This window comes from Anser anser, assembly GCF_964211835.1.
Source record: "Anser anser genome assembly, chromosome: 1".
Lineage (NCBI taxonomy): Eukaryota > Metazoa > Chordata > Aves > Anseriformes > Anatidae > Anser > Anser anser.
The window spans coordinates 74986767-75010797 of NC_139720.1; the positions used below are offsets into that span (position 1 = coordinate 74986767).

At 39.5% G+C, this 24031-nt stretch overlaps 1 protein-coding gene and 1 long non-coding RNA gene across 2 annotated transcripts; one reads left to right on the top strand and one right to left on the bottom strand.

Moving 5' to 3' along the window:
* The first annotated feature begins 26 nt into the window (after positions 1–26).
* On the top strand, positions 27–2464 carry LOC310892972. The gene is made up of 2 exons (XR_014578600.1): positions 27–367; positions 2178–2464. It is a non-coding gene; the product is annotated as an uncharacterized lncRNA (long non-coding RNA).
* Positions 1581–19841, bottom strand: LOC310892967 (1-acylglycerol-3-phosphate O-acyltransferase Pnpla3-like). Its single transcript, XM_083821320.1, has 9 exons — positions 19517–19841; positions 16108–16340; positions 15103–15168; positions 11783–11992; positions 10573–10633; positions 8201–8416; positions 7092–7224; positions 6115–6231; positions 1581–3918 (listed from the first exon to the last, which is right to left on the bottom strand). The coding sequence occupies exons 1-9, from the start codon at positions 19701–19703 to the stop codon at positions 3621–3623; spliced, it is 1521 nt and encodes a 506-aa protein (XP_083677446.1). The 5' UTR covers positions 19704–19841; the 3' UTR covers positions 1581–3620.
* Positions 19842–24031: the final 4190 nt, after the last annotated feature.

Genomic DNA, 24031 nt, shown 5'->3' on the forward strand with positions numbered 1-24031 from the left:
TTACGGGAAACGAGCGGGGTCGGGGTCGTGGGGCCTGATGGGCGGGGGGGGGGAAGGGGCTACGGGAGGTGTCGGGGCTGTCTCTGTCGTGTTTGGAAAGTCGTGGCAGTCAGGTGGAGTCGCCGATGACTGGAAAAAGGGAAACATCGCTCCCGTTTTTAATAAAGGGTATAAAGGAGGACCCGGGGAACTGCAGACGGGGAGCCTCCCCTTTGTGCCTGAGAAGTTCATGGAACAGATCCTCCTAGAGGCAACGTTAAGGTACATGCAAGACAAAGCTTCACCAAGGGCAGATCCTGCGTGACCAATCTAGTGGCCTTCAGTGGTGGAGTGACAGTATCACTCCAAGCATCACTCCAAGGACAAGGTAAGACCGACTTGTGCCACCTACGTGGACTTCTGCAAGGCCTTAGACACAATCCCGTATGACAACCTGATCTCTCAAACTGGATGGGAAGGGAGGACCATTCAGTGGGCAAGGAATCAGCCATAAGGCGGCACCCAGAGAGTGGTAGACAATGGCTCTATGTCCAGGTGGAGGCTGATGATGAGTGGTGTCCTTCAGGGGTCTGTCCTGGGACAAGTACTGTTGAATATCTTTATCCACGACATAGGCAGTGGGATCAGGTGCACTGTCAGCAAGTTCACAGGTGACACCAAGCTGAGTGGTGCAGTCAATACAAGAGAAGGAAGGGATGCTATCAAAGGGACAGGCTTGAGAAGTGGGCCCACGTGAACCTAATGAGGTTCAGCAAGGCCAAGTGCAAGGTGCTGCACCTGGGTCAGGGCAATCCCAGACATGAGCACAGACTGGGAGAACAACTCATTAAGAACAGCCCTGTGGAGAGGACTTGGGGGTTCTGGTGGGCCAAAAGCTTGGCATGAGCCAGCAGTGCATGCTTGCAGCCCAGAATGCCAACTGCATTGTGGGCTGCAGCAACAGAGGGGTGGCCAGAAGCAGGTTGAGGGAGGGGATCATCCCCCTTACCCTTGTGAGGCCCCACTTGGAGTATTGTGTCCAGCTTTTGGGTCCCCAGCACCAGAAGGATGTGGGGGTGTTAGAGTGAGTCCAGAGGAGGCCCACAAAGATGCTCAAAGGACTGGAGACCTCTCCCGTGAAGAAAGGGTGAGAGGGATGGGGCTGTTCAGCGTGAAAGAGAAGGCTCCGAGCTAATCTCATTGAAGCTTTTCAATACTTAAAGGGGGCGTGTAGGTAGCATAGTTTTGCTCAGGCAAATAACGGACAGGACAACAGTGATTGGTTTTAAACTAAAATAGGGTGTGTTAAGATTAGATTTTGGGAGAAAATTGTTCACTCAGAGGGTGGTGAGGCACTGGAGCAGGCTGCCCAGAGAAACTGTGGATGCCCTATCCCTGGAGATGTTCAAGACCAGGTCGGATGAAGCCCTGGGCAACCTGATTTAGTGGGTGGCATCCCTGCCCCTGGCAGGGGCATTGAAAGTGGATGGTCTTTAAGGTCCTTTGCAACCCAAGCCATTCCATGATTCTATGAAATTAATGCATTCTGAGTTAAGTTGTAGTCGGTCAGTTATACCCCAGAAAGCTTGGTAACAAGAAGATGTGGTCAGAAAAGAGATTTTTTATTTTAGAAAGATCAGAGAAAATTGGAGCTATGCAGAACGGAAGAAGGGGGTAATATTGATTTAAATGTATTTAGTAGAACTACCTCAGTACACAGAAAGCAGAACTTGGCAATCATGCTTAAATTCTAAAAGATACTGGTAAAACTAATTGTATAATGTTCTGTTAAATGTTACAAAAAGCTTGAGACAGTAAAACTCAGAACTTCTATCTTTTAGTTGTGGTTACAATAACACTTCAAAATTTTCTTGCAAATTTAAAAATACATACAATAAATGAATAAAGCAGTTGAAGTAAAATAGCACTAATCTTCTGTAACATAAAATTGATAGCTTGACAGTTTCTCCCCTGTCCCCCGCCATTCTAAAATCATTTTAATGTTGTAAAATTTAGCACTTTGAGCCTAGGGAAATCTGAGAAACTGAGAAACCATTTAAAGGCTGGTCCAATTCAGAAATGCTAGATTTTGCTATCTGAAAGATTTCTACGTAGCGTAGTTGACGCTACAGCAACAGACGTTCCCTTTTCTTCTCTCCTGAGCATCACATTCCTAAAGCCTGCTACTCCTTTTACAGGATGCTTTCAGTAAGCATGCATAGTCTCTTCCCTGGACTGCACCTGGGTTGCCCAGAACTCATATTCTTGAAAGAGAAGCCTTCAAGCATCACAGACCTGCCCCATCCCACATGCGCAACCTGACCTCTGAAGACACAGTTGTTTCCTTCTACTGTAAAAACAACTATGTAGAAGACATGATACCAAAACATCAAAAGGGTAGTTAAATCTCAGCAGTTACTTATTTTTCCTGAAGTATTCATACACTGATATGTTGTCTTTATTAAAATTATGTATAATGTTTGTAGTGGGGTATTTAAAATCCTCATCACTCAACACAGGTAAGAGTTGGCTGATTTTCAAATCATTATTTGAGGCCTTTGCACATGGCCCTGGGTATTGTTACTTCAATAAGTTTTTTTTTTGCTTCTTCCAACAATTGTTCTTGGAAAGCTTCCTTTGGGCTATCATACCTCACTGAGATAGAAAAGACCTTTTTTTCTTCACCCCTCTAGCAAGAGGGAAGTGAAAGGAGAGAAAAAAATATCTCAAGCAAGGCGGGGGGGAATTATCAAGAATGATTGGGTAGCAATTAGAAGACCAAAACAACATCCACCACTTTCTATACATTGATGTACGTTAACATTTGCCATAAAGTTAAACACCTCAAATTACTTTGTGCTACTAATCACAGCCACTATTTTACCTACTTTTCAATACTTAGTCAAGTATTAAGCTCTTTTTAAGTACACAAAAGTCCTATGAAGTCACTGAAACTGTACCTGTTTACACTTCATGTGAAAGTGTCCCAGTTCTTACAACTTTTTCCATTGAAGTATTTAAAACAAGGAAGAGTCATAGAGGAACTTGAGCAGTAATATGAACTGTGCAGTACGTAAAATAACCTAGAATAATACTGTTCCTACAGTATCTCATGCAGACAACTTTTCCATAAATAGACCAGTATGTTCAAACATAAGGCAAACAGGCTTAGGAAGCCACTAAAAAGCTCAGATGTGTAATTCCCTTTATGTAGTACACGTCCAATTTCATTTAAGTGCTATAAAAGTAATCCTAAAACATATCATGAGGAATTGTATTTAAAAAAAAAACTTTTGTTTTCAGTGTGTGTTTGTCTAACAAGCTGCTTACAGAATTGATTTTTTTATTCTGAAAGTAGATTTTTTAAAATCTAATTTCCAGAGAGACACTGTTTACTGCAAGCGTTACTATAGTTCACTGAGCTGGTGCTTTGACAGACATGCAGTCTGTTACTTAGTAATAGCAACCACATTTTTTTTTTTATAATCCATAAAATATAAGAATTCTAAAGGCAGATTTTTTAGGAAACTGTAAACAATATTCCAAGACTTATTGGCAATAAAGAAAGTGACCTTTAGTCTTTTAGGATTTAAATTTCTCTGCCAAATTGGAGTTTTGGAAACTTGGAATCTATTTCCACATTAATTTTCTGGAATTAATTCTGGACAAGTTTGGAAACTTGTCTCTGAGGAAGAGTCAAAATCTATTTCCAGTCCAGACTCATCAGAATTTGGGAGAAAATTAGGATAGGAGTCTGACTGCTCCTTTGGATTAGCAGAAACATGTTTCATAACTGAGTCCATGTATTGTGAAGACTCCCAGAGCCAGGTTTCAATGTCCACAGAAGAGTGAGGCATTTTAAGGTGACAGTATGAGGAATGAAATTCCACAGTAGATGGGGCAGTTCGACATTTCCTTAATGATGCATAATTGTCTTTCCTGTTTAAGAAGAAAAAAAAAGATTACTAATGTTTCAATGACAATTCTATTACTGTTCAGATACTTTACAGGGAATCTCCATGAGGAAGAACACTACAGGAAAATGGTTAATACTAAATGCATTTAATGAGTCAGGACGTAGGACAACAGGAAAATAATCTTAAAGCAATCTTACCTAGAATAAGGGCAATCTACCATTATGTATTGTCCATAGAAGTAGGTATAAAATTGTTACGTTAAAAATCACCATACTGTTCTGATAAGCTTAGACAGAGAGACGCAGCTCGTACCTCGTACATTACCACTTGACGAGTTCTGATCTCCCCCAGCTATCCACCTGAGTATTTGGTCACTTACCAATCACAGTGGTTAGCAGACATTAATTAGCATGGTCTCAACATTCACAAGCAAAGATAGTTGTTCAACTTCATGAACACCATCTCTGCAATACACCTCACAACCAGCTAAGTATCACCAACTTAAATAGCTGGAACAGAACTTTAAGCTTTACAACAGCACCTGAACCACCAGGTTAGTCCTTTGTAATTTGAGAAGCAGGAAACTGAAGTTGTCACCAAGAATACACATCTTTTTTTCTAAAAAGTCTGTCTCCTCTTTTAGTGTCTTTGCAAATAGACAACAACAAAAAAAAAAAAACTATAAAAACATATCAAACCACCACTCCCCCCCTCCAAACAAACTCCCTCCCTATCACACATTTCAACTTCAGTTTCCATACTTGAATTTCACGTGCACTAGGAGACACCATCCAAAAGGTTAGGTTTCCTAAGAGGATGTCCGAACTGTAAACAGCTCAAATTTTCACAAGATTTAGGTCTGACTGCAAAAGAGAATCTAGATCTGATGACATGACAAGGAGAGAGGAAAAAAACAGTGGGGGTATTTCTGCAAAAGTAGCAATAAGTTCTTGATGGATGCTGAAACACAGTACATACCCACAGTGGTCTATAGAATACAGTGCAGGATTCTACTTACAGAGCCTTGGGACCTAGCTACCTGAAGATGAAATCCACTTAAAGAAAGGCGTCAGAAAACTTTGAGAGTTTTTGACAATATAAACAGTCCTGTGGGAGGTGATCACTATTGTGGTTTAATCCCAGTAGACAGCCAAGTACCATGGAACTGCTTGCTCACTCTCCCCACGTGGGTTGGGGTGAGAAGTCAGAGGCCACAAGAACTTGTGGATTGAGATTAAGACACTTTACTAGGTGAAGCAAAAGCTGCGCAAAAGCAAAACAAGGAAATTATTCACTGTTTCCGATCGGCAAGCAGAAGTTCAGCCATTTGTTAGAAAACAGGTCCATTACACAAGTTTCTTGGGAAGATAAATGGCATCACTCCAAATGTCCGCCCCCTCTCGCCCCCTTTCTTCCCCCCAGCTTTTATTGCTGAGCACATTACATGGTACAGAATGTCCCTTTGGTCATCCTGGGTCAGCTGTCCTGGCTGCATCCCCTCCCAACCTCTGGTGCAACCCCAGCCTCATCACTGGCACAGCAGTGAGAGAAACAGAAAAGCTCTTGGCTCACTGTGAGGACTGCTCTGCAACAACTGAAACACAGGTGTTATCAACATTCTCATCCTAAATCCAAAACACAACACTGTACCAGATACTAGGAAGAAAATTAATTAACTCTATCCCAGCCAAAACCAGGACAATCAATCAATCACCTTTAAGATACCATAAAAGAACGGAGGAAAAGCCATGTGACCACCATGCCCTGTTTTATGACCAAGAGCTTGCTCTTTCCACATAAAGTCTTTCTCCCAACATTTTCCAGTTCCAAACTCCCACATCTGATTTAGAATTTCTTGAGCAACCTTCTCTTCTTTTCTTACTGATTGTTCCAGCTGCTATGGAGCAGAGCAGAAACAAGGTCTTTGTTTTCAGTCCAATGCTTGCTCTGTAGCACCCCCAAAAGCATAAGCCTACCAACAGGCACCACCTCTACATCTCAGGTACGTAGCAGTCATTGATCAGTTATAAACAAGAAACTCCACACAATATTCTTAAAAAACAAAGATAAGGGTTAGAAGCAGTGAGAACCATTTTGTGCTACCCTGCAGAAAATTATTAAATCCTGTTTAAAGGGGGAAACTTAGTAGTTCTTGAAACTCTGATAAGAGAGAATTCCAAAAAATACATCATTTACATGCAGCAGCACACCAGTTTACCTGGATGTACAGAAAAGCCTCCTTTTGGCCTGGGAATAAACTGTACCAACAATCTGACAAAACTGTTCTTGCATCCATCGAACATCAGCCGGCATGTCAGGAAACCAGTTCACTAACCTACAATCAAAATCAAAATACACAAGGTACTTCGTAAGCAGTAAAGCTAATGTATATTATATTTCCACACACCGAGTCCCACATCCAACAAAATAACTCAGCGAGAATGAAAGCTGTGTTAACTCCCCTATCAATATCTCCAGGTCTTCTCAACCTCTCTGAATTTTCATCTATCTCACTCATCTCTTTTCTACAAGCTAAGAAAAGAAGTGCAGCACACAGCACTATGTCTCTGATCTATGCTTAGTGTCTGACCAGTATGTGTATTCTATACAATGTTACCAACTTTTAGGAAGACTGAAGGAAACTTCTGGTCTCTGAGACCTTTCTGCATAGTAGGAACTTGGTTGTCAGTTTAATGTTACATGGGAAAGGAAGAACAAGAGTAAGGCGGAAATAGAACAAAGTCACAAATACATTCTTTTTCCTTATAATGCTCTTAACCTCAGTCAGTTACACTGGGGGGAGAGGGGAACACCACGTAATTCTGTTGACTGCTTCTCATCTGTCAAACATGATGCAGAAGGGCCATGTTAAGTGGCAGAGAAAAATATTTTACTGCACAATATAGCAGTAGTAGTAAAGAATCTGCCCCTGGCAAACACAATTAAGGGGACTTCTTTTGAGCAATTAAAAGACAGCTTTTAGTAGTTTGTTGGTGTTTTTAGAAGTCTTCTTAATATGTTTATCTAGCCTTAGACTATACAGATTTTAGGAGGATATATTACGTAGGTAGAAATTATGGACTTTAGACAGTTAACACTTGAATTATAGAGTACCAGAGTGCCTACAAAAAATGAATCAGCATTCATTTATACTCAAGTATAATAAATATGAAATTGTTCATGAAGAAGTTTTACCGTAAAGCAGCAGAATAAGCAGACTCCACAGGCAGTGTATATGGTAGCATCAGATAAGATATCACTCGTATTGGGAAGAGTTTAGAGAACTGAGCATAGAATCCATTTGGTTCTTTACAGGCTTCCTGCAGTGCTTAAGAATAATTGTTTTTGAAAAAAAAAAAAAGATTATTTGAAAACTGTTTAAATAATTTGCTCAAGGTTTGGTAATCTTCAGTCAATATTGTGAAGTCTTACTGAGCAATGCTCAGACAGAAACTAAAAAAGGTAATCTCAAGGCACTCTTATCATAAACCTTCTCTATGCTACTTTAAAATATGCGAAGCACTGACTAATACCACAGGGACAAAAAGGCATTACCCTGAAATTTTAAGCAATAAATATAAGCATTAATTTATGATGAGAGGATGTAAGGTTCCCCTCTCCAAAAAATACTTATATATTTTATACAGCATCCTTGTCTTATCTGAGACTGTGTAACTTTAAGGAGTTTAAGTTCTAGAGTTCCACACATTCTAGTTATTATATATATGGTTTCAGAATTTTCACACTTCAGATTTTGTTCTCCTAGGTCACTGGAACTAGGAATTTCTGATCTTGAAAATACTGTTCAGCATCTACAAAAAACCTTGGTAAAAATTATAGATTAAGAAATATTAGAAGTGTTCCTGGTCTATTAACATCTTATTAAAAAGTCAAGAAATACAGACAATTAGAAATCTACTGAAGTATGGTTTAAAAATAAGATGGTGGTAACTGGTATTTGGATTTGAGGTTCAACTTTGTTGTGAAATATACACTTATAAAGATACTGTGGATGAGCAAAATATATCCAAAACCAAATAAGAGTCCTGTTCATGACGCCACAGTGTTAAAAGTAGCTCCTTCTAAGCTCAATCTTATTTTTGTAGCTAAATCAAAATGTACACGTTCACATTTTGTGAGCATTTAAGCAACATTTTTGGCCTGAGCTAGTCTCTAATTTCATAGGGAATTATAAGATTAAATAAAAAACACCATGCAAATTATAAGATAAGAGTAAGGCAGGGGGGCAAGTTGGGAAATCGAAGTTTGTCATTTAAAGTTACAGAACAGTCTGGAGAACATACCTTTACGAAGCCTAGGAGGTAGACTCTCAAATATGCTCTTCTCCAAAGGCCATGAATTTTGCTTTATCTGGTTACTGAGTACTTCCACTTCTGAAGTTTCCACTCTGTTGTTTTCAGAAATATTTTTTTTCTTCATATAGTCAACGTGTTGCACAGCCTCATGAGGATTTCTTTTTGTGAAGGACAAGCTGACATAAATTGAGTCATTCAGAATACCTGAAAGAGTCAAGAGCTTCCACTTAGGCTCACTCCACAGGTCTTCAGAGTACCTGTACTCTGTATCTTTACAGAAGTCCTTATCCTGAGGGAACATTACCCACCCAATGTCCAATACACTTGCTCTTATAAGTCTACAAACATTTAGTCATATTGATGAATACTCTTTTGCAGGTTTAGGTCTTACTTTAAAACGAGTTCTAAAGAAAACGAAAAAGTGAATAATTAACTGAAACTGCGTTGTAAACACACAGTCATTTGCCAAAGTTGTTTTCCAGCAACAAAGGAAATAGTTAAAAAAGAAGAAAACTGATTTTGTTTTTACTTGAAAAAAACATCCTCAATACATCAGATCAATTTAGGAAATTCGACATGGCAGTTTTCACAAAAGTACTCTGAGCTACTGTCACAATAAAGCAAAAAAGGAAAGCAAGTAGGGTGCAATATTGTTTAAAGATATATTCAAAATATAGATCTAAATCAGTATCGGTTGCCTTGCAAAAGCGGTGGATTCCGATTAACAAATAGCACTTCTAATTGCCTTAGAATTGAGGATTAGAAAATAAGCACAAAGCGAACTATAACAAAAAGAGTATTTACATTCAGTCTCCAGAAAAACAACATGAAGTTACTATATATAAAGACTACCAAATTTAACTAGGACCCACACCTACATGCAATAGAATCTATATCCTACTTACAAGTACTCCTAAAAGATAAATGTCAAAAGAATATACAATGAATATAGCAGAAAGTTATTTAAGTCAACGTGTTCTTGTTCTTTGGGGGGGGGGGGGGGGGCGGGGGGGAATAGCTCCTACAGTTGAAATAGCTCAATGAGAAAGGATATGAATAATGAATGAGTTTGGAGAGGCTACAATTATCACTGATTCACAAACCTGTGACAGAGTAAAAACAAAGATATCAGTAGTATGAGAAGGAGGACAATAGTGCAATACAGAGAAGATGTGTGGGAAAGACACCATGAAGACCTGCAAGCAATCTCAGACAGTGTCAGATGGAAATGTGCACACAGGAAACTTGTGAAACAGTACAGCAACACAGCCCATCTTAGCACAAGCAACCTCAAATTATAGGCCGGGTTCTTTTTGTAAAAGTTGTGCTTTTAATCACTTCATAAAGGATCTAAAGTGGGACTCTCTCAGTAAATATATAATATTACTAGAAATGAAACTCTTAACCTGAACTGTGATGTTCTTTAACAGTGATGAAATGGTTTCAAGGAAACTTGAATATTTAATACATAGTTATAGCAGAGAATGAGTAATGAGCACATTAAGCTATGACTACATTACAGCACTGCAGATGGCACTAGCTTTAATAGTACAAGTATCACAATTCAATTTCCATTCCTCTAATCTGACCAAGTACTATCTCCAATTTGCTTCTGCTTCCAACAAATACAGGGAGTAGGCATACCTCACATATGGTTAATTTCATGCTAATATTAAGTTATTGTCTTTAACCTGTCTGTCCCCACGTTGATCAGGGAATAGCATTTGTCAATATAAACTATGTTACTGGAATTGAAGAGCAAAATGAAACAGGTTTTAATTCTTATTCACAAACTTATCCAGATCCCAGTAACTGCTACAGTACAAGTCCTCTTCTTTTAAAGTCTTTCATAATACAAAGTATTTGTCCATTACTGATTTTATATTGTTAGCCAGCTCCCAGTTCTGGACTGTAAGAGTTCACCTACATATTTATTTGGATGATACAGAAGAGGAAGCGGTAAGATGCAGGTAACACAGGAGTGGGTAACAATAGCCCATTCCTATCCTTTAAGGATAACACAGAAGAAACTAGTAATACATTTTTCCTGGAATTAGAATTCCCTGGTAATTTCACTTAACAATACTGTAACATTCACTTCATACAAGTTTGACGAAACCCCAGAAGTGCAATTTCTACATGACAGCACAACTGCCTCAGATGACTAGTGACTACTATGATTTCTATCAACTGAAATTCAGAATGAAAATATAACTTACCATGATGATAACTTACCTTCAAAAAGCCTCTATGACTTAGCCCCTCTTAGCTACTTACAACCGCTTCACCCGTTTTTTTTTTTAATTTTTAAACCCAGGTTAAGACCATATCATCAGTAATTATCCACAAGTGTAACATACCATTCTCTTTCAAGAATTTAAAAGCATCTGAATATCCTTGCTCACAAATCTCTCCTAGTACCTGCAAGCAGAGGGTAAATGAGTCAGCCAAATAAAAGGAGATTTAAGATCAAGAGTTCACAGAATGCAAAACCATTTACATCTACCTTTCATCCTTATAATTCTGGAAGTTTCTTACAATTGCTCTAATTCAACAGATTCACGTCAATAAACCTACTGTGTGACACACATGTGATCATGCATATGTAAGCTTATTTTTCAACTATCACAGATGTACTGAATTACTTAGCTTAAAGGACAACATTCTAACTGTTCGCAAGAGTTTCCTCCTTTGGCTAGTCTATGTCAGGAGCAATGTAACAAGGTGGCTTAGTAGAATATGCAATTCCCCCGTTCCCTCCCTGTGCTTCCCAATTCCCAAAACAGTGAGAAGTCAGCTATGCAATTCGCATGTTCAAGCTCAAACTTAGCCTTCCACATGAAAACATCTTTCACCAGATGCAACACCAGCTCACCTACTAATGTACACAGTAGTCCTAGACAAAAGAAAAAAAATTAACACATACATAAGTAAAATTTAACTTTTTTTTTTCCAAGTGGTCAAAACCCTCCCAATTAAAAAAAAAAAAAACTATAGTAGTCAGAAACATTTCTCCTCTGTAGTATATCCCAAGCCAGTTGGCAAAGTCTGTTTTCATTTTTTCAGCTTCAGCAACTGCAATTCAAGCTATTTCCCTCATCAGATCTGCAATTACAAGTGCTTGGCAAAATTTAAAGGCAAGCTGCCTGCATCAAGTATTAAGTTTACAAAGACCTGTTGCTTTAGAACTGCAAAGTTCTGAAGAACCTGGTTAGCAGGTAAACATGAAAGGACTCTAAACTGCCTGTTATTAATTTACCAGTGTTGATTTTATGATAGAATCCTGTGTTAATTCCTAAATAAACAGAGAAAGCCAATACCATTTTTAGTCAGAGAGACTAAAAATAAGGAGAATGAATCATAGAATGGCTTGGGTTGGAAGTGACCTCAAAGATCATCTAGTTCTAACTTCATTCTTCTAGGATGAAGACAGGCTATGAATAAAATAGAAACAAGAGAAGTTGTCAACAGAAAACTATATGACTAGATGAAGTGCTAAGATTACTGTAGCTTTCTGCAAAAACAAAGCCTATATATTGGAAAAATGTTTTAGTAACTACATGAAGTTACCTTAGGTTCTGGTGGAAAGAGTGCTTGTGTTAAACGATAAAGGTTCCCCAAACTGAGCTGAATGCTGGTGTTGGTCAAGTTCATTTCATGAAAATTGGCTGAATTCCCCTTTGGGCAGATATCACACTCCCCAGCAAAAGGCGAAACTGTGATTGTATTCTTAGATTCATACTGAGGCAAGTTGTCACTGATTCCTCCATCCACATAGCGCTACAAATATTAAAGGAAGTAAAAAGAACATTGAAATTTTCTAAATAGCAGATTTCCCATTAGAGAACTAAATATCACTTAAGAATAATAGTACAGTCTCTGTCTATGCTCCCAGACTAAACATTTTGAGTAGTATGTTTTGTCCTCTTATGTCACTTAAACATTTGTACCTACAGCTCCATAGATAGTCTAAGAGCATTCTATTAGTGACTTTTCTGGATGTTTAAGAAAGAAAAAGTCCATTTTAGGGATGATAATCCCACACAATGTGCACTAAAAATATTAGTGCAACTGTCTCCTCTTCCTCAAAGGACAGCACAAAACTAAGAGCTACCAGGGTGCCTCTGTAGAAAGAACACAAGTAAAAGAATAGCTGTACACTTTGAATCTCAAGTTCCTCAATATTAATCCATATAGTTAGAATACGAGTTACTTAAAATTGCTCTTAGTAATTAGAATTTAATATAAAAGCATCATAAATATTTGTACATGAAGAAACAGCAAGTAAAAAAAGCTTCAGGATTCCTGACATCAGTTGTGGGTATCCGTTCCGCTTTGCATGCAAGTTCAGAAGCTGTTCCAGGTTATCCTTTAGTCTTTGTGTTTAACTGCCCATGCCTGTAGTTTTAGTGCATCATCATCATCTCAGACATTTTAAGACTCAAGAACTGAGGAGTTCTATATTGGGGTAATAAATCTATAGTGCTGCAGCTGCTATGGCCAAAGACAACTTATTGGGTCACTCACAACAGCCTTCTTTCCAGCAGGATGAATTTTAGTCAGTTTGTTCTGACAATGTCGAAAGCCCATTCCTCATTACCAACTTTGCTGTTCTACTGGCTCCATTTTCCTCCTTCCTAACTAGGCGTTAGAGAGAACTGAAGGTCTTTTATAAAATGTAAAAGTAAGGTAATGTTATGAGCAGGAGCGACCTGTATTATCAATTTAATCTGTCTTGATACTCGCTCCCTAAGCATTCTGAGAAACACATTAGGAATGAGGAAGAGGGCAGCTTCAGAGCAATTTATCCAACATACTCTTTTAGAGCAGCTTGTTCCTACCTACCAGCTTTCTCAAACACTTTTTAGACTCAGCAGTACGCAGCTGCTGACAAATTTCCTCCAGGTGTATAATGCAATCACTAAGGTACTCAGGCAATCACCAAGTCCTTTGTGGAATTATCAAGCACCATACAAGCTGTTTGGTCAAGAAGCAAAGGTGGAACCATAGCATGCAGTCTTCTCATTAAATTATTCAAGGATGGAAGCACACACCTGATTTACTGTTCTACATAAATACTCGTTGGTTGTGGTTTTGTTATTTTTTGCCTTTTTCCTTCTTCAGTTTCTGTCCATTTATTCCCTCACAAAATGTTTAATCTCAAACACTGTGTTTGAAAGGTGTAAAACAAACACATCACCCAAACACTTCACAAAAAAGGAAAAAAAGTTCATCTTGGAGAAGCACCTCAAATCCAACAGAAACTAGCCTTTGGCATTTCTACTGCTTACAGAATAGCTAGCCCAGAACTGAAGTTGTATTATATAATAAACTTCAGTAAATCTGTTTCTTTTTCTGACGCTTACCATGCTATTGAATGCAAAGTGGTCTGCAAAGTAATGCTCTATAAACACTCTGAGCTTCAGTTGTTTCAGTAGATGCACACAGAAGAGCTGTTGCATATTATTAGTATTGTACATCTATTGGAAGTTATCCTCAAGTCTTTGGAAGACGGGGTATATAGGCACAAAGTATCAAGCTAATAAACAGCAAGATGCTACAAAGTTTAAGTTCTAGACATTCCACTGTGTTTACACCCTACAGGACTCATACCAAGCATACGCAAGTGTAGTACTATTACCATGTTACAACATGACTTCTATGCATTAAAATCATATCAAAATAATCGTAAAGAACAAAAAGATAAGATTCCTTCTTTCCCCTTGCCTCAAAACAGAACCAAATCAAACATCTCTTGTATGTTTTTGTACTCTGAACTAAGCCTTTTAAAATAACGTTGTCTGGTGACAAGGACTGAGTAGCCAGATTATCCTGGATCCACCTAAACCTTGGCTTCAGTCCAACGTCCTGTTTTCATAACACCTTTAATCTGGAGGATTTTAAGACATGCAAGGTTTAGAAATACAGATAAAGATAAATCCCTATACAGTTCTAATCACTTTTGCTTTAATTTCAGCAGCAGAAGAAAATACATTCCATGGCTATCCTTGACCTTTTAGCACTTCCAGATAGCCTTCAGAACAGTCTGTAATCAAACACTGTTAAGGAAGTTTTGAGTTTTCTTTCAACATACTTCCCCTCTCCTTATGTAAGGAACATCAAATTTGGAAGGAAAGAAAACGCAAGTTAGTGCAACACCATAAAAAAAAGCCATTAATATGATGAAGTGCATGCCCGCTTTCAGACCTGTTAATCAAAACATCTGCAAACTATACTGATTTTTTTTGCAGTTGTTGCCCCTTTAATGTGGGATTTTAGAAAACCCAGTACAGCCATGAAGTATTAAGAGGTTTTGTAACCAAGAGTTCCTGTGAAGTAATGGGAACAGACTGACGAGCAATCTCTTTCACACTTAACACCAATGACAAGACATTAAAAATCTTTGGCTATATCTAATTGAATTGAACTTCAATTCAGTTTTAAGGCAGATTTATCTATACCAAGAACATGCAGATACACAATATAATCTCTCAGATTTTTTTTCCCCCAAAATAAACAAGTGACCCTTCCTATCAATTTATGCAGGTGAGTGAGCATCACTGTCTTCATTAAATATTTATCCTTAAATGTTCACTTTTGCTAGCTTAGAATACTCTATTTTAATTACTACATCAGCAAATGAGACATTTGAGGGGGGGATTTTTTTATCCAGGATGGAGAAGACATACATATCTTCTACTTCCAACACATCTACTGTTCCCTTGCTCTTTTGAAAAGTAGTAACATACATACAGCTACAGTACTAAAAGCTCTGATGAGAGCTTATTTATTTTATTGTAGAATAACAACAACAAAAAAGTATATACATTGTCTTTTATTATTTTCTGAATAGATACAAGTGTTTTTAAAAATCGAAAACTAGGACTTACCACACCTCTAAATGATGGTGGAATTAGGCCGCAATAAATGGGGACAAATGAACTACAGATCAAAGCCTGTAGAAAAATGAGATTATATAAATTAAATGGTAACTGTTCTATTATTAAATTTATCATTTATCTTTATCTCTTTAGCTGTTGGCAAGAACAACTGAATCAAAAAACAACCAACAGCAAGTATTCTTAAATAAAAAGAAAAAAAATATTATTAACAAGCATTATTTTACATAGACAATTGAGGGTGTTCAAACTTCTTTCTGGAATGCAACCCCAATCCATTAAAAAAAAGATAAGACTCACTAAAAGACCACTTGTAGAAATGCTAATTAGTAAGAAAAAGTTTATGATCATTCCCTCAAGCTACACATTTTCACAGAACCACAGAATCATTTAGGTTGGAAGAGACCTCCAAGATCACCTAGTCCAACCTCTGACCTAACACTAACAAGTACTCCACTAAACCATATCACTAAGCTCTACATCTAAACGTCTTTTAAATACCTCCAGGGATGGTGACTCAACTGCTTCCCTGGGCAGGGAAGCAGTACTTTTCTGAGTAACCAAAGTAACTAACTGGGGACACTAGCATGATCCCAGAGTAATAATATAGAACTAGCTTATTCATGGATATTAAGAAATAAAAAAAAAAAAAAAAGGTATTTTTGACTGTTTCCTGATGACTGCTTTTATAAGAACAACCTTAAAAAACTTTCTTCATGAAAGACACTGTCATTAGATACACAGCACTTTGTCCTTTTGTCCAATCTTAAAATGGCCTTTGTCCATTTTAAGATTGATCTCACATACCTACTCCCTCAGTTCACAGATACATTAACTGGGGAAACAGAACATATTTGGCATAATGAAGGTTGAATTAATTTTTAAAATACTTTCCAAGTAACAATGTCTTTAAATTTTTAAAATGGAAACCCAATGGAAGATGTGAAATGGACTTGAGATTACAAAAACATCAAAAAGTTGCCAAAATAAACATACCTGGACAACTTCTTCTTTAGAGTTAAAATTAGATATCAATGTATTTTTACCATCTGATACTCTGGTTAGTGAAATACACAGTCTGCCTGATGACAACTGGTGAGTGTTTTCTGGAAGATTTCTCATCAGTCCATCTCGTATTATCTTTATCACGTTGAAGGAAGGATGAAGAGGTCCAAGATTTCGCTTTCTAGCTTCTTTCGCTAATGCCAGAACATCTGCACAAGCTTCAGCTGCAAACAAAATGCATTTCATTTAATAGAAAATTTGCCAATAGAAAAAAAAGATACCCCTCCATACCAAACTTTTATAACTAAATCATCTCTAGAGCTCCAACTTTTCTTTCTGATTGCCAATACGAAAATTCAAGAGCTTTTTAATACATGAAATAACCGTCCACTAGCATTTAACTGCAAGTTGAAAAGTCTTCTGAGAAGGAAAAAAGTAGTCACCTAAGACTTTCAAATAGTTAGAACTTGTTCTCATGAAGACCCAGCCACTAAGTTATTTATACCTGTTATTTCTGAGTATAGGTATAAAATATCCATATAATATGCTTCTGCTTGGAATTATTAATTCTAGAAACATGTCCTTTAAGAAGAAAGAAAGATGAGTAACCTTCCATAAGCATGTATGCATAGAAGTATTCCACATGCAACATCCATAAAAAAAAAAATCCATAAAAACTACACGATGCACGGATTTTAGTTCCACAGTATCTCTGCTGAAGAAGTTCATCACAGCCTGGGTTCGTCACCACTAGTAATACCTGCTGGACTTTAACCCAACTTAAAATTTCAGGGCATCATTTATCTTCCTTTATACATAAACACAATAAAGGAACCATTACATGGGAACTTCCAGTACGGAGCTTCAAGAGGGGAATTTTTAGCTTTAAAAATTTACCCACTGCTTAGTGGATAAGGAATGTGGGGGAGATCTGCAACACCTCTCACACAGGTCTCCATTTCAATAGGTGTTTTTACCAATATGTAACAGACATATAATTAAATTTTCTTCAATTAAATCAGCATTTAGGAACTAGATGAAACCACTACAGAGGACATGATTGTTCCTGAAGAACAGCTAAACTATTCTATCAGCCAGAAACCTAGTCATGCTTAATGAGAATAACAGCTCATCCTCCTGTTAAGGTTTTGTTTAAATATTTAGTATTATGCTTCTCCAGGGCATACTTTGTGGATATTGCCCAATAAGCAAGTCAACTTGGAAGAAGAGGGGGAGGAAGGTCAAAGTAACAGGTTTAACCTGAGTGATACACTACAAGGTAATTCAAAAATCTGTTCAGAACTTGCATATTTTAACTTACATAGCTTCTTTCTGGAATAGACAGGATTCAACTTATCAAGCTAACCACGAACACTGCACTGAAAAGAACTTTGCTTTTGAGTTCAGATTTATTTTTGAAAATACTGTATTTCTACAAAGCTTTTTTTTTCCCTCTCGAGTAGGAACACCTCAGCCTTTCTTAGCACACTAAACCAAAAACCTATGCTTAAAAGAGTACACCCAAAAAAACCTGAGCCAATAGATTCAGAACGGATTACCACCTCACCACAAAAATACTGGATGTCCAAAGACATCTATGGAGAAGATCTAAGATGAGTGCACCTCAACAGTTCCAATTTGGATCAGCCCAAAATGCGTATCATCCTCAAAAGAACAGCCGCCTCTGAGCTCCTACCTTCATCTTCCCGCAAATTCAATGAAGGAAGCTTCTCCCTCAGTCTAGAACAGTACAATTCTGTTTTCTCTATTTAATGTCTGTTCACAGTAAGTCAAACTTGAAAACCTACAGACTCTAAGTTGGTCTTTCCAACAGGTAACAAAAAGAAATCCCTTTAGTCAAAACATCTGGCTACAAACCTCCAAGAGGTAAAAAATGTGAGTCAAGTTTAGTCAAAAACCCTGTTCAGAACTACACATACACACTTGTGGTTTTATGTGTGAGGACAAGCATAGTAATTCAGGCCTGGGTCCAGTAAAGTGTTGAACACCTCCAAGGATAGAGATACCACAATTTCTCTGTGCACCTATTCCAGTATTTTGTCACCATTGTGGCATTTTTCTTTTCCTCTGATTTAATCAGAATTTCCCATTTTCCCACTGTGTCTGCTGCCTCTCATTCTTCCACCAGGCATCTCCAAGAAGAGCCTGGCTCTGTCTTCCCACAGGGAAACGCAACTGTGAAAACAGGTGGGACTTGGAACCATAAGTGCAGAAATAAATACTGCATGTTATTATCAATTAACATAAAATTAACAACTAAAAAGATGCGGAGTTAACATCTGAATTCTTGCTAATAACTCAAAGATTTTAGAATATGGCTGTTTTTGAATCGTCTTGTAGTATTCCCAAGTGACTTAAAAAAACGTTTCCAGAAGAAATACACTTGTCCATAAAATATAATACCTTGGGCAGTGGTGACAAACACACTAGTTAATCTAGTGTTTATAGAAAAGTGAAAATTCCACTTGGCATATAAGAAAGACGTTGGAATAATTTTAAGTTTACAACTCTTAATTATTAAAATACTAAAAATGTTTAAAGCTGTTAATATCACATATTGCCAGGTAAATAATATTTGTCTGCTTTAGAACACTTCTTATATTTATAGCAGCTTCCAAGTCTTCCTGAATCATTTACAGTATCTTAAAACTTAGCACTGGATATGTACTAAAACTAAACAGCTACTGTGGATAAACATGGCTTGTTTTAGAAGCCGGTACGAGGCTCATAACAATTTATGTGTGCTGTGCTAGTACCTTCAAGTAAATTTAAATTAAAATGTTTAAGTAATACAAGTTTATTGCTAAAGCTTTGAAGAAGTTTAGCGTAAGTGACAGATAAGTGGCTGAGCAGCAGGGACAAGCATTTCACAGCACAAGTCCCTCACAGGTAGAGAGAACTTCTTCACATTTTAGTGATGAGCTCAGAAGTTTAAAAACACCAACAAACTCTCTCCAAATTCAACATAAGTGGTTTTCCTCCTCTACCTCTGAGCAAGATGAAATGTGAACTTCAAAAGCCTCCTAGTTCTAAACCTCTTATGGCTCCTGTGAACAAAAACTATCAATTTTGCATCCCAAGCCTTTATTCCGTGGATCTCTGATTTAAAAGGAAAATAATTTTCAGATGTTTCATGCACATTTTAAAATGCACTTTAGTCACTACCAAACAAGCTTGATATTTTTCACGCATCAGGCTGCTTTAACGTCTAGCACATCTAATTTACTAGATAAACATATATTTGGGTTCTCGTTAGCCCCAAATAAGTTGAAGTAAGGTATACGGTTTTTCTTCCCGCCAGATAACGAGCGCTTATTTCCCGAGAGAGACTACAGCTGCCCAGAAACACGCCCCCCCCCCCCGCCCCGCCGCCCCGCACCCAGCGAGCCGCCTCCGACCAGCACGGCGCCGGCCAGCGCTCCGGCCGAGGCGCCGTAGATGTGCCGTGCGTCGCGAATGATGTGCGGGGCGTGCTCCTGCAGGCAGGTGGCCGCGCCGATGTGGTAGACGCCCAGGAAACCACAGCCAGCGAACGACACGCTCCAGCCGCGCTCGCGGTCCAGCATGGCCACCAGCAGCTGGCCGTTGCGGCCGTTACAGCCGCTCGCGCTGCTGCTGCTCCAACCACCGCGGCGGCCGTCGCCCCACGCGCTACGCGAGTGCGGCGCTAACCCGCGGCTCCCCGCCGCGGCCCCGCCCAGCTCCGCCGGACAGCCAATGGTGTGCTGCCGCTCGCCGTCTCGCCATGGCACAGCGGCGGCCCAGCCAACCCCGGGGCGGATGCAAATGAAGCCCCGCCCCCCGGTGTCCCCTTCCCCCCCCTCCCCCGGCTGTGAGGCGGGGCCCGGATGACGGGCTAAATAATAAAGGGAGGATGGGCGTACAGCTTGCGTTCGGCACCGAGTGCCTCAGGTGGCACGCCCCAACGGCGTTTTAGGGACAGAAGCACGGGCAGAGGAGGTAAATACCACTCCCAGCCCAAACAACCAGCATCGTCTGATGGAGCTTGTGAAGTCCCCGGCGGGCTGAGCGACCGACCGCAGGAGCCAGGCACAGAGGGTTCTCCGGAGGTTTCACATTGGCATCTTCAGGTGCCTGAGTGCTGCCAGAAAGCCTGGAACGTGCTGACAGCTTGCCGGGCCATCAGTGATTAACAGAGAACCATAGCACCATCTAGGCTGGATACATCCAACCATCCACACGTCCAACCACGTCCCATCGCTAACCCACCTCCCTCGCCATAGGGTCACCTGCGACTGTGTGTACAGAATTGCTTAATGCCCCACCACGTCACCACATCTAGCCCAGCAGCAAACAGGCCTGTTGACCAACACATGCTATGGAAGAGCTGTCTCACAGCCACATAATACCCCTATGAAGAGGTGTCGGCCAGCCCTGGCTCTGGTCTGCACCAGTGTAGCAATGCCACTGTGTCAGCTCTGTAGACCACCTTCCCTGCTAGCCCAGATACTTCTGTGGAGTAGGCCATTGCAGGCCAGAGGGGTGCACAGAAACATTTAGAAAACAAGTGCTCTGGAAGTCTCAAATGCACCTGACTGCTTCCAGGCAGGATTTATCTCCCTGGAGAAAGGCGCTGGTTTCCTCTAATAGTTTAAGAGGAACTGGTAGTTGTATGTGACAACTCTCCACAAATCCCAGAGTTCCCCAGGGCTGGACTATGAGAAAAACAGAACAACATATCTGAAGTCTTTCAGGATTTAATTGCTTTGGTCAGGGCTAATGAAACCCTCTTTAGCTATCCGCATACACCATCATATCCTAACAACAGAATTCAAAAACATCTTGAAAGAGAGACAGAGGAGCTCACACCTCCAAAATACACCTAGGAGAGAGGTTGTGTTGTGCAATTTTTTTATTTGCAGGGCACACCGCCAGAGAGAGAGCAGGGAATCGAGCTCTTTTTCAGTCTGAGTGGGCCTGAAGCCAATGCTGAAAAATTACTAGGTAGTTCTACCAGCAAGATCTTGAATAATCCTTGGACAAAACACACACTATCAGGAGAAACTCTGGATTTTGTCTGAATGAACACCACAAGCAGTGGGTCACACCTTCAGTTTTCCTGTCTCTAACTTAGCTCTCCAGCCACGTACATCTATTTGTGGCATGTATCTTCATCCATTCGTCATCTCACCATTTCAATAGGCAGAGCAGAGTGTCCTAATCCCAAACATGTCTGTCACTGAGGCATTTCTCTTCATTTAGGGAAGAAGGTGTGAGACTGAACACATTTAAGCTCACAGGGAAGGAGAGAGCTGTAAATAAAGAGGGAGCCACATCCCACAGTTCCTGAGTGCTATTTCAATTAAAATAGTGACCATCTTTTTTTTTTTTTTCTTCCTTTCAGTTTCTTCTAAAAGGCCAGCTCCTCTGTATTTTGTATTCTATCCATGTGTGTGTATTTACTCAGAGCTTATGTACAGGAGAGTACCGTTTCTTAATCCATACTTTTGGAAAAGAGGCACAGAGGTGCTCAGAGAGGAACAGTTCTGTCCAACTGCAGAAATGCATAGAATCACAGAATGGCTCAGGTTGGAAGGGACCTTAAAGATCATCTAGTTCCAAACCCCCTGCCATGGGCTGGAATACCAACCACTAGATAAGGTTGCCCAGGGCCTCGTTCAACCTGGTCTTGAACACTTCCAGGAATGGGGCATCCACAACCTCTCTGGGCAACCTGATTCATTAATTAGATATGGAGAGCCAGTTAAACGGTAGGGGATTTTCAAAGGATTATCACATCAGTTTTTTCATGACTAATCTGTTTTGTAGGCTGAGATCAACTCCATTTAAAAAATAATTTTAGTCCTAACCTGTCACTAGAAAGCTGTTTCTGAACCTCATTTCTTTAATAGGTGGGAGGAGTCTTTGCATTTCTACCATAAAATGATACACAGCCAGTTCATAACCATCTACTTTTTCACTGTCCTTTGACTTTAGTAACTCCTTTCTTTCACTGGCAATGCTTGGAGCAATGAACCTTATTGTCAGCCAGCCCTCACGCGTGACACTCGGGTAGCTGGGCTCCTCCATCCCTCTGTCACCAGAAAGGCACTACAAATGTGCCCTGACCAGTCCAATAACCAGTCCTTCAGATGGGGCATCACTAGAGCCTTACAGCCTAGGGAAGCTGAATCACTAATTCTGATTAGTTATAGTCATATTATGATCAGCTGATAAATTCAGGTCCTTCCTCATCTCTGCTTATTTTTTTTAAATTCAATTCCCCTGTACACAACACCAAGTTTTCTCTCTACACTGTACTCCCCTTCCTGCATATGCTTATTCTTTTTCAGTCCCAGTTTTTATCTCCTCTGGTTGCTCCATAACAGATCTTACAATTTCTCCACTACATCATCTCCATCTTAGTGCATAGTTTTTCATGCAAAATATCACCAGAGGTACACAGACAAGATGGCTGCTAGTTCCCTCGCCTGGAAAACCAACTGTTTCATCAAAAGCATAGATTAGTTTGACATACTGAACCTTTGGCTAATCACTTGTCTATTTCACCTCCCTTTTATCTCCAGGCCTATAAAGATAATTGTCCTTCCTCTCAAAACCTATTCTAATTCTTTTTTGTTGTTGTTGTTTTTCACATTTTTAGTTTACTCATTTAATTCCAAGTACAAGTTTATCCATCCTGCACCACACAGCTGTTTAGGATAAAAATCCTCAAGCTAGCTCTAAAAACTGGGCCATCCGAGAAAGATGATGCAACCGATCACAGGCACTACCAGCTAACCCTACTGTGGTTGTACAATACATGGTTTCAAAATTGTCTCATTTATCTCACATATCACTACATACACTGTGCTGCAATCAGTGTTGCAGACATCCTAAATCCTTTACTGAATCTACTGCATAATAATTTCCCAGTAAATACAGGGAAATGAAGTAAAGCCTCAAGCAAGTTAACAGAAATTTAGTGAAGTCCGATGGGGATACAATCTACCAGGAAACCTGCATGCAGCTTAAACATCTGTAAACAGATGTCAACCCAGCCCAGTCAAGGGGCTGAGCATATAAATTCAACAGGTGTGCCATCCGTCCATCATTTAGCTGCTGAAAGCTTCTCCCTTAATCCTTTCCATGTAGCTACAATACTAATTACGATTTAGGTGTGTCATCTTCCTAAGATACTGATTAAATATATTGGAAAAGAAGAGAGAAAAGCAATAGTGCATTTGTAAAGTGCTTTTAACTCCTTAGAAGAAAGATACCATTTAAGTATTAAGTTTAATGAAGGCATATAATTTATAGGTAAAGGAACCACATAGGACTGAGCACAAATAGGAGGCAACAAAGGAGCATTACTGGACAGGTGACAAGTGATAAGGTCTGAGATCTTGGGGGAGAAAGAGTATGAGCCCTGGTGTCTTTGTTATTCAGATGACTACTTTTTATGCATCCTTGAATATGCTAATTCCAGAGGAATAATTTAAATCTTTTACAGATGAATTTTACTTCTTTCTTATAGTCATCCTGTGTTATTTGGGCACACCCTAAGGGAATACCTACTACATCGGTGGCCAGAGGACTGAAACCTTGACTGTTAAAAATGCATGAGGAAGCACAGGGTAAGGACAGAGAGTGTTGAATTACAGAGGGAGGTGAGCTGAGGACAAATACTAATCATAACCTGGACAAGGAATCCCATTTCATTCCTCATGCCAAGGCTCCACATGCACACTGTGCTGCTCTCTTCCCTGACTTCTGCCACAGGGCTGCATTTCTGAGGAGCAAGGACAGAGAACATTATTTAAACTTTCCTGAGTATAGCTTTTTACACTTTATCATCTGTTTGCAGCACCACCTGAAATATCCTCTACTCTATATTAGCCTTTGCAGAGAATTTGCTCTTGGCAAAAATATC

Bases quoted from the DNA above. Each gene is read 5' to 3' on its own strand.
- LOC310892967 (XM_083821320.1), bottom strand. From the start codon at position 19,703: ATGCTGGACCGCGAGCGCGGCTGGAGCGTGTCGTTCGCTGGCTGTGGT. The intron at 8,417-10,572 runs GTATGTTACACT...TGACTCTTTCAG, and splicing joins TAAATTCTTGAAAGAGAATG to GTATTCTGAATGACTCAATT. The intron at 7,225-8,200 runs GTATGTTCTCCA...ATTATTCTTAAG, and splicing joins ACCTCCTAGGCTTCGTAAAG to CACTGCAGGAAGCCTGTAAA.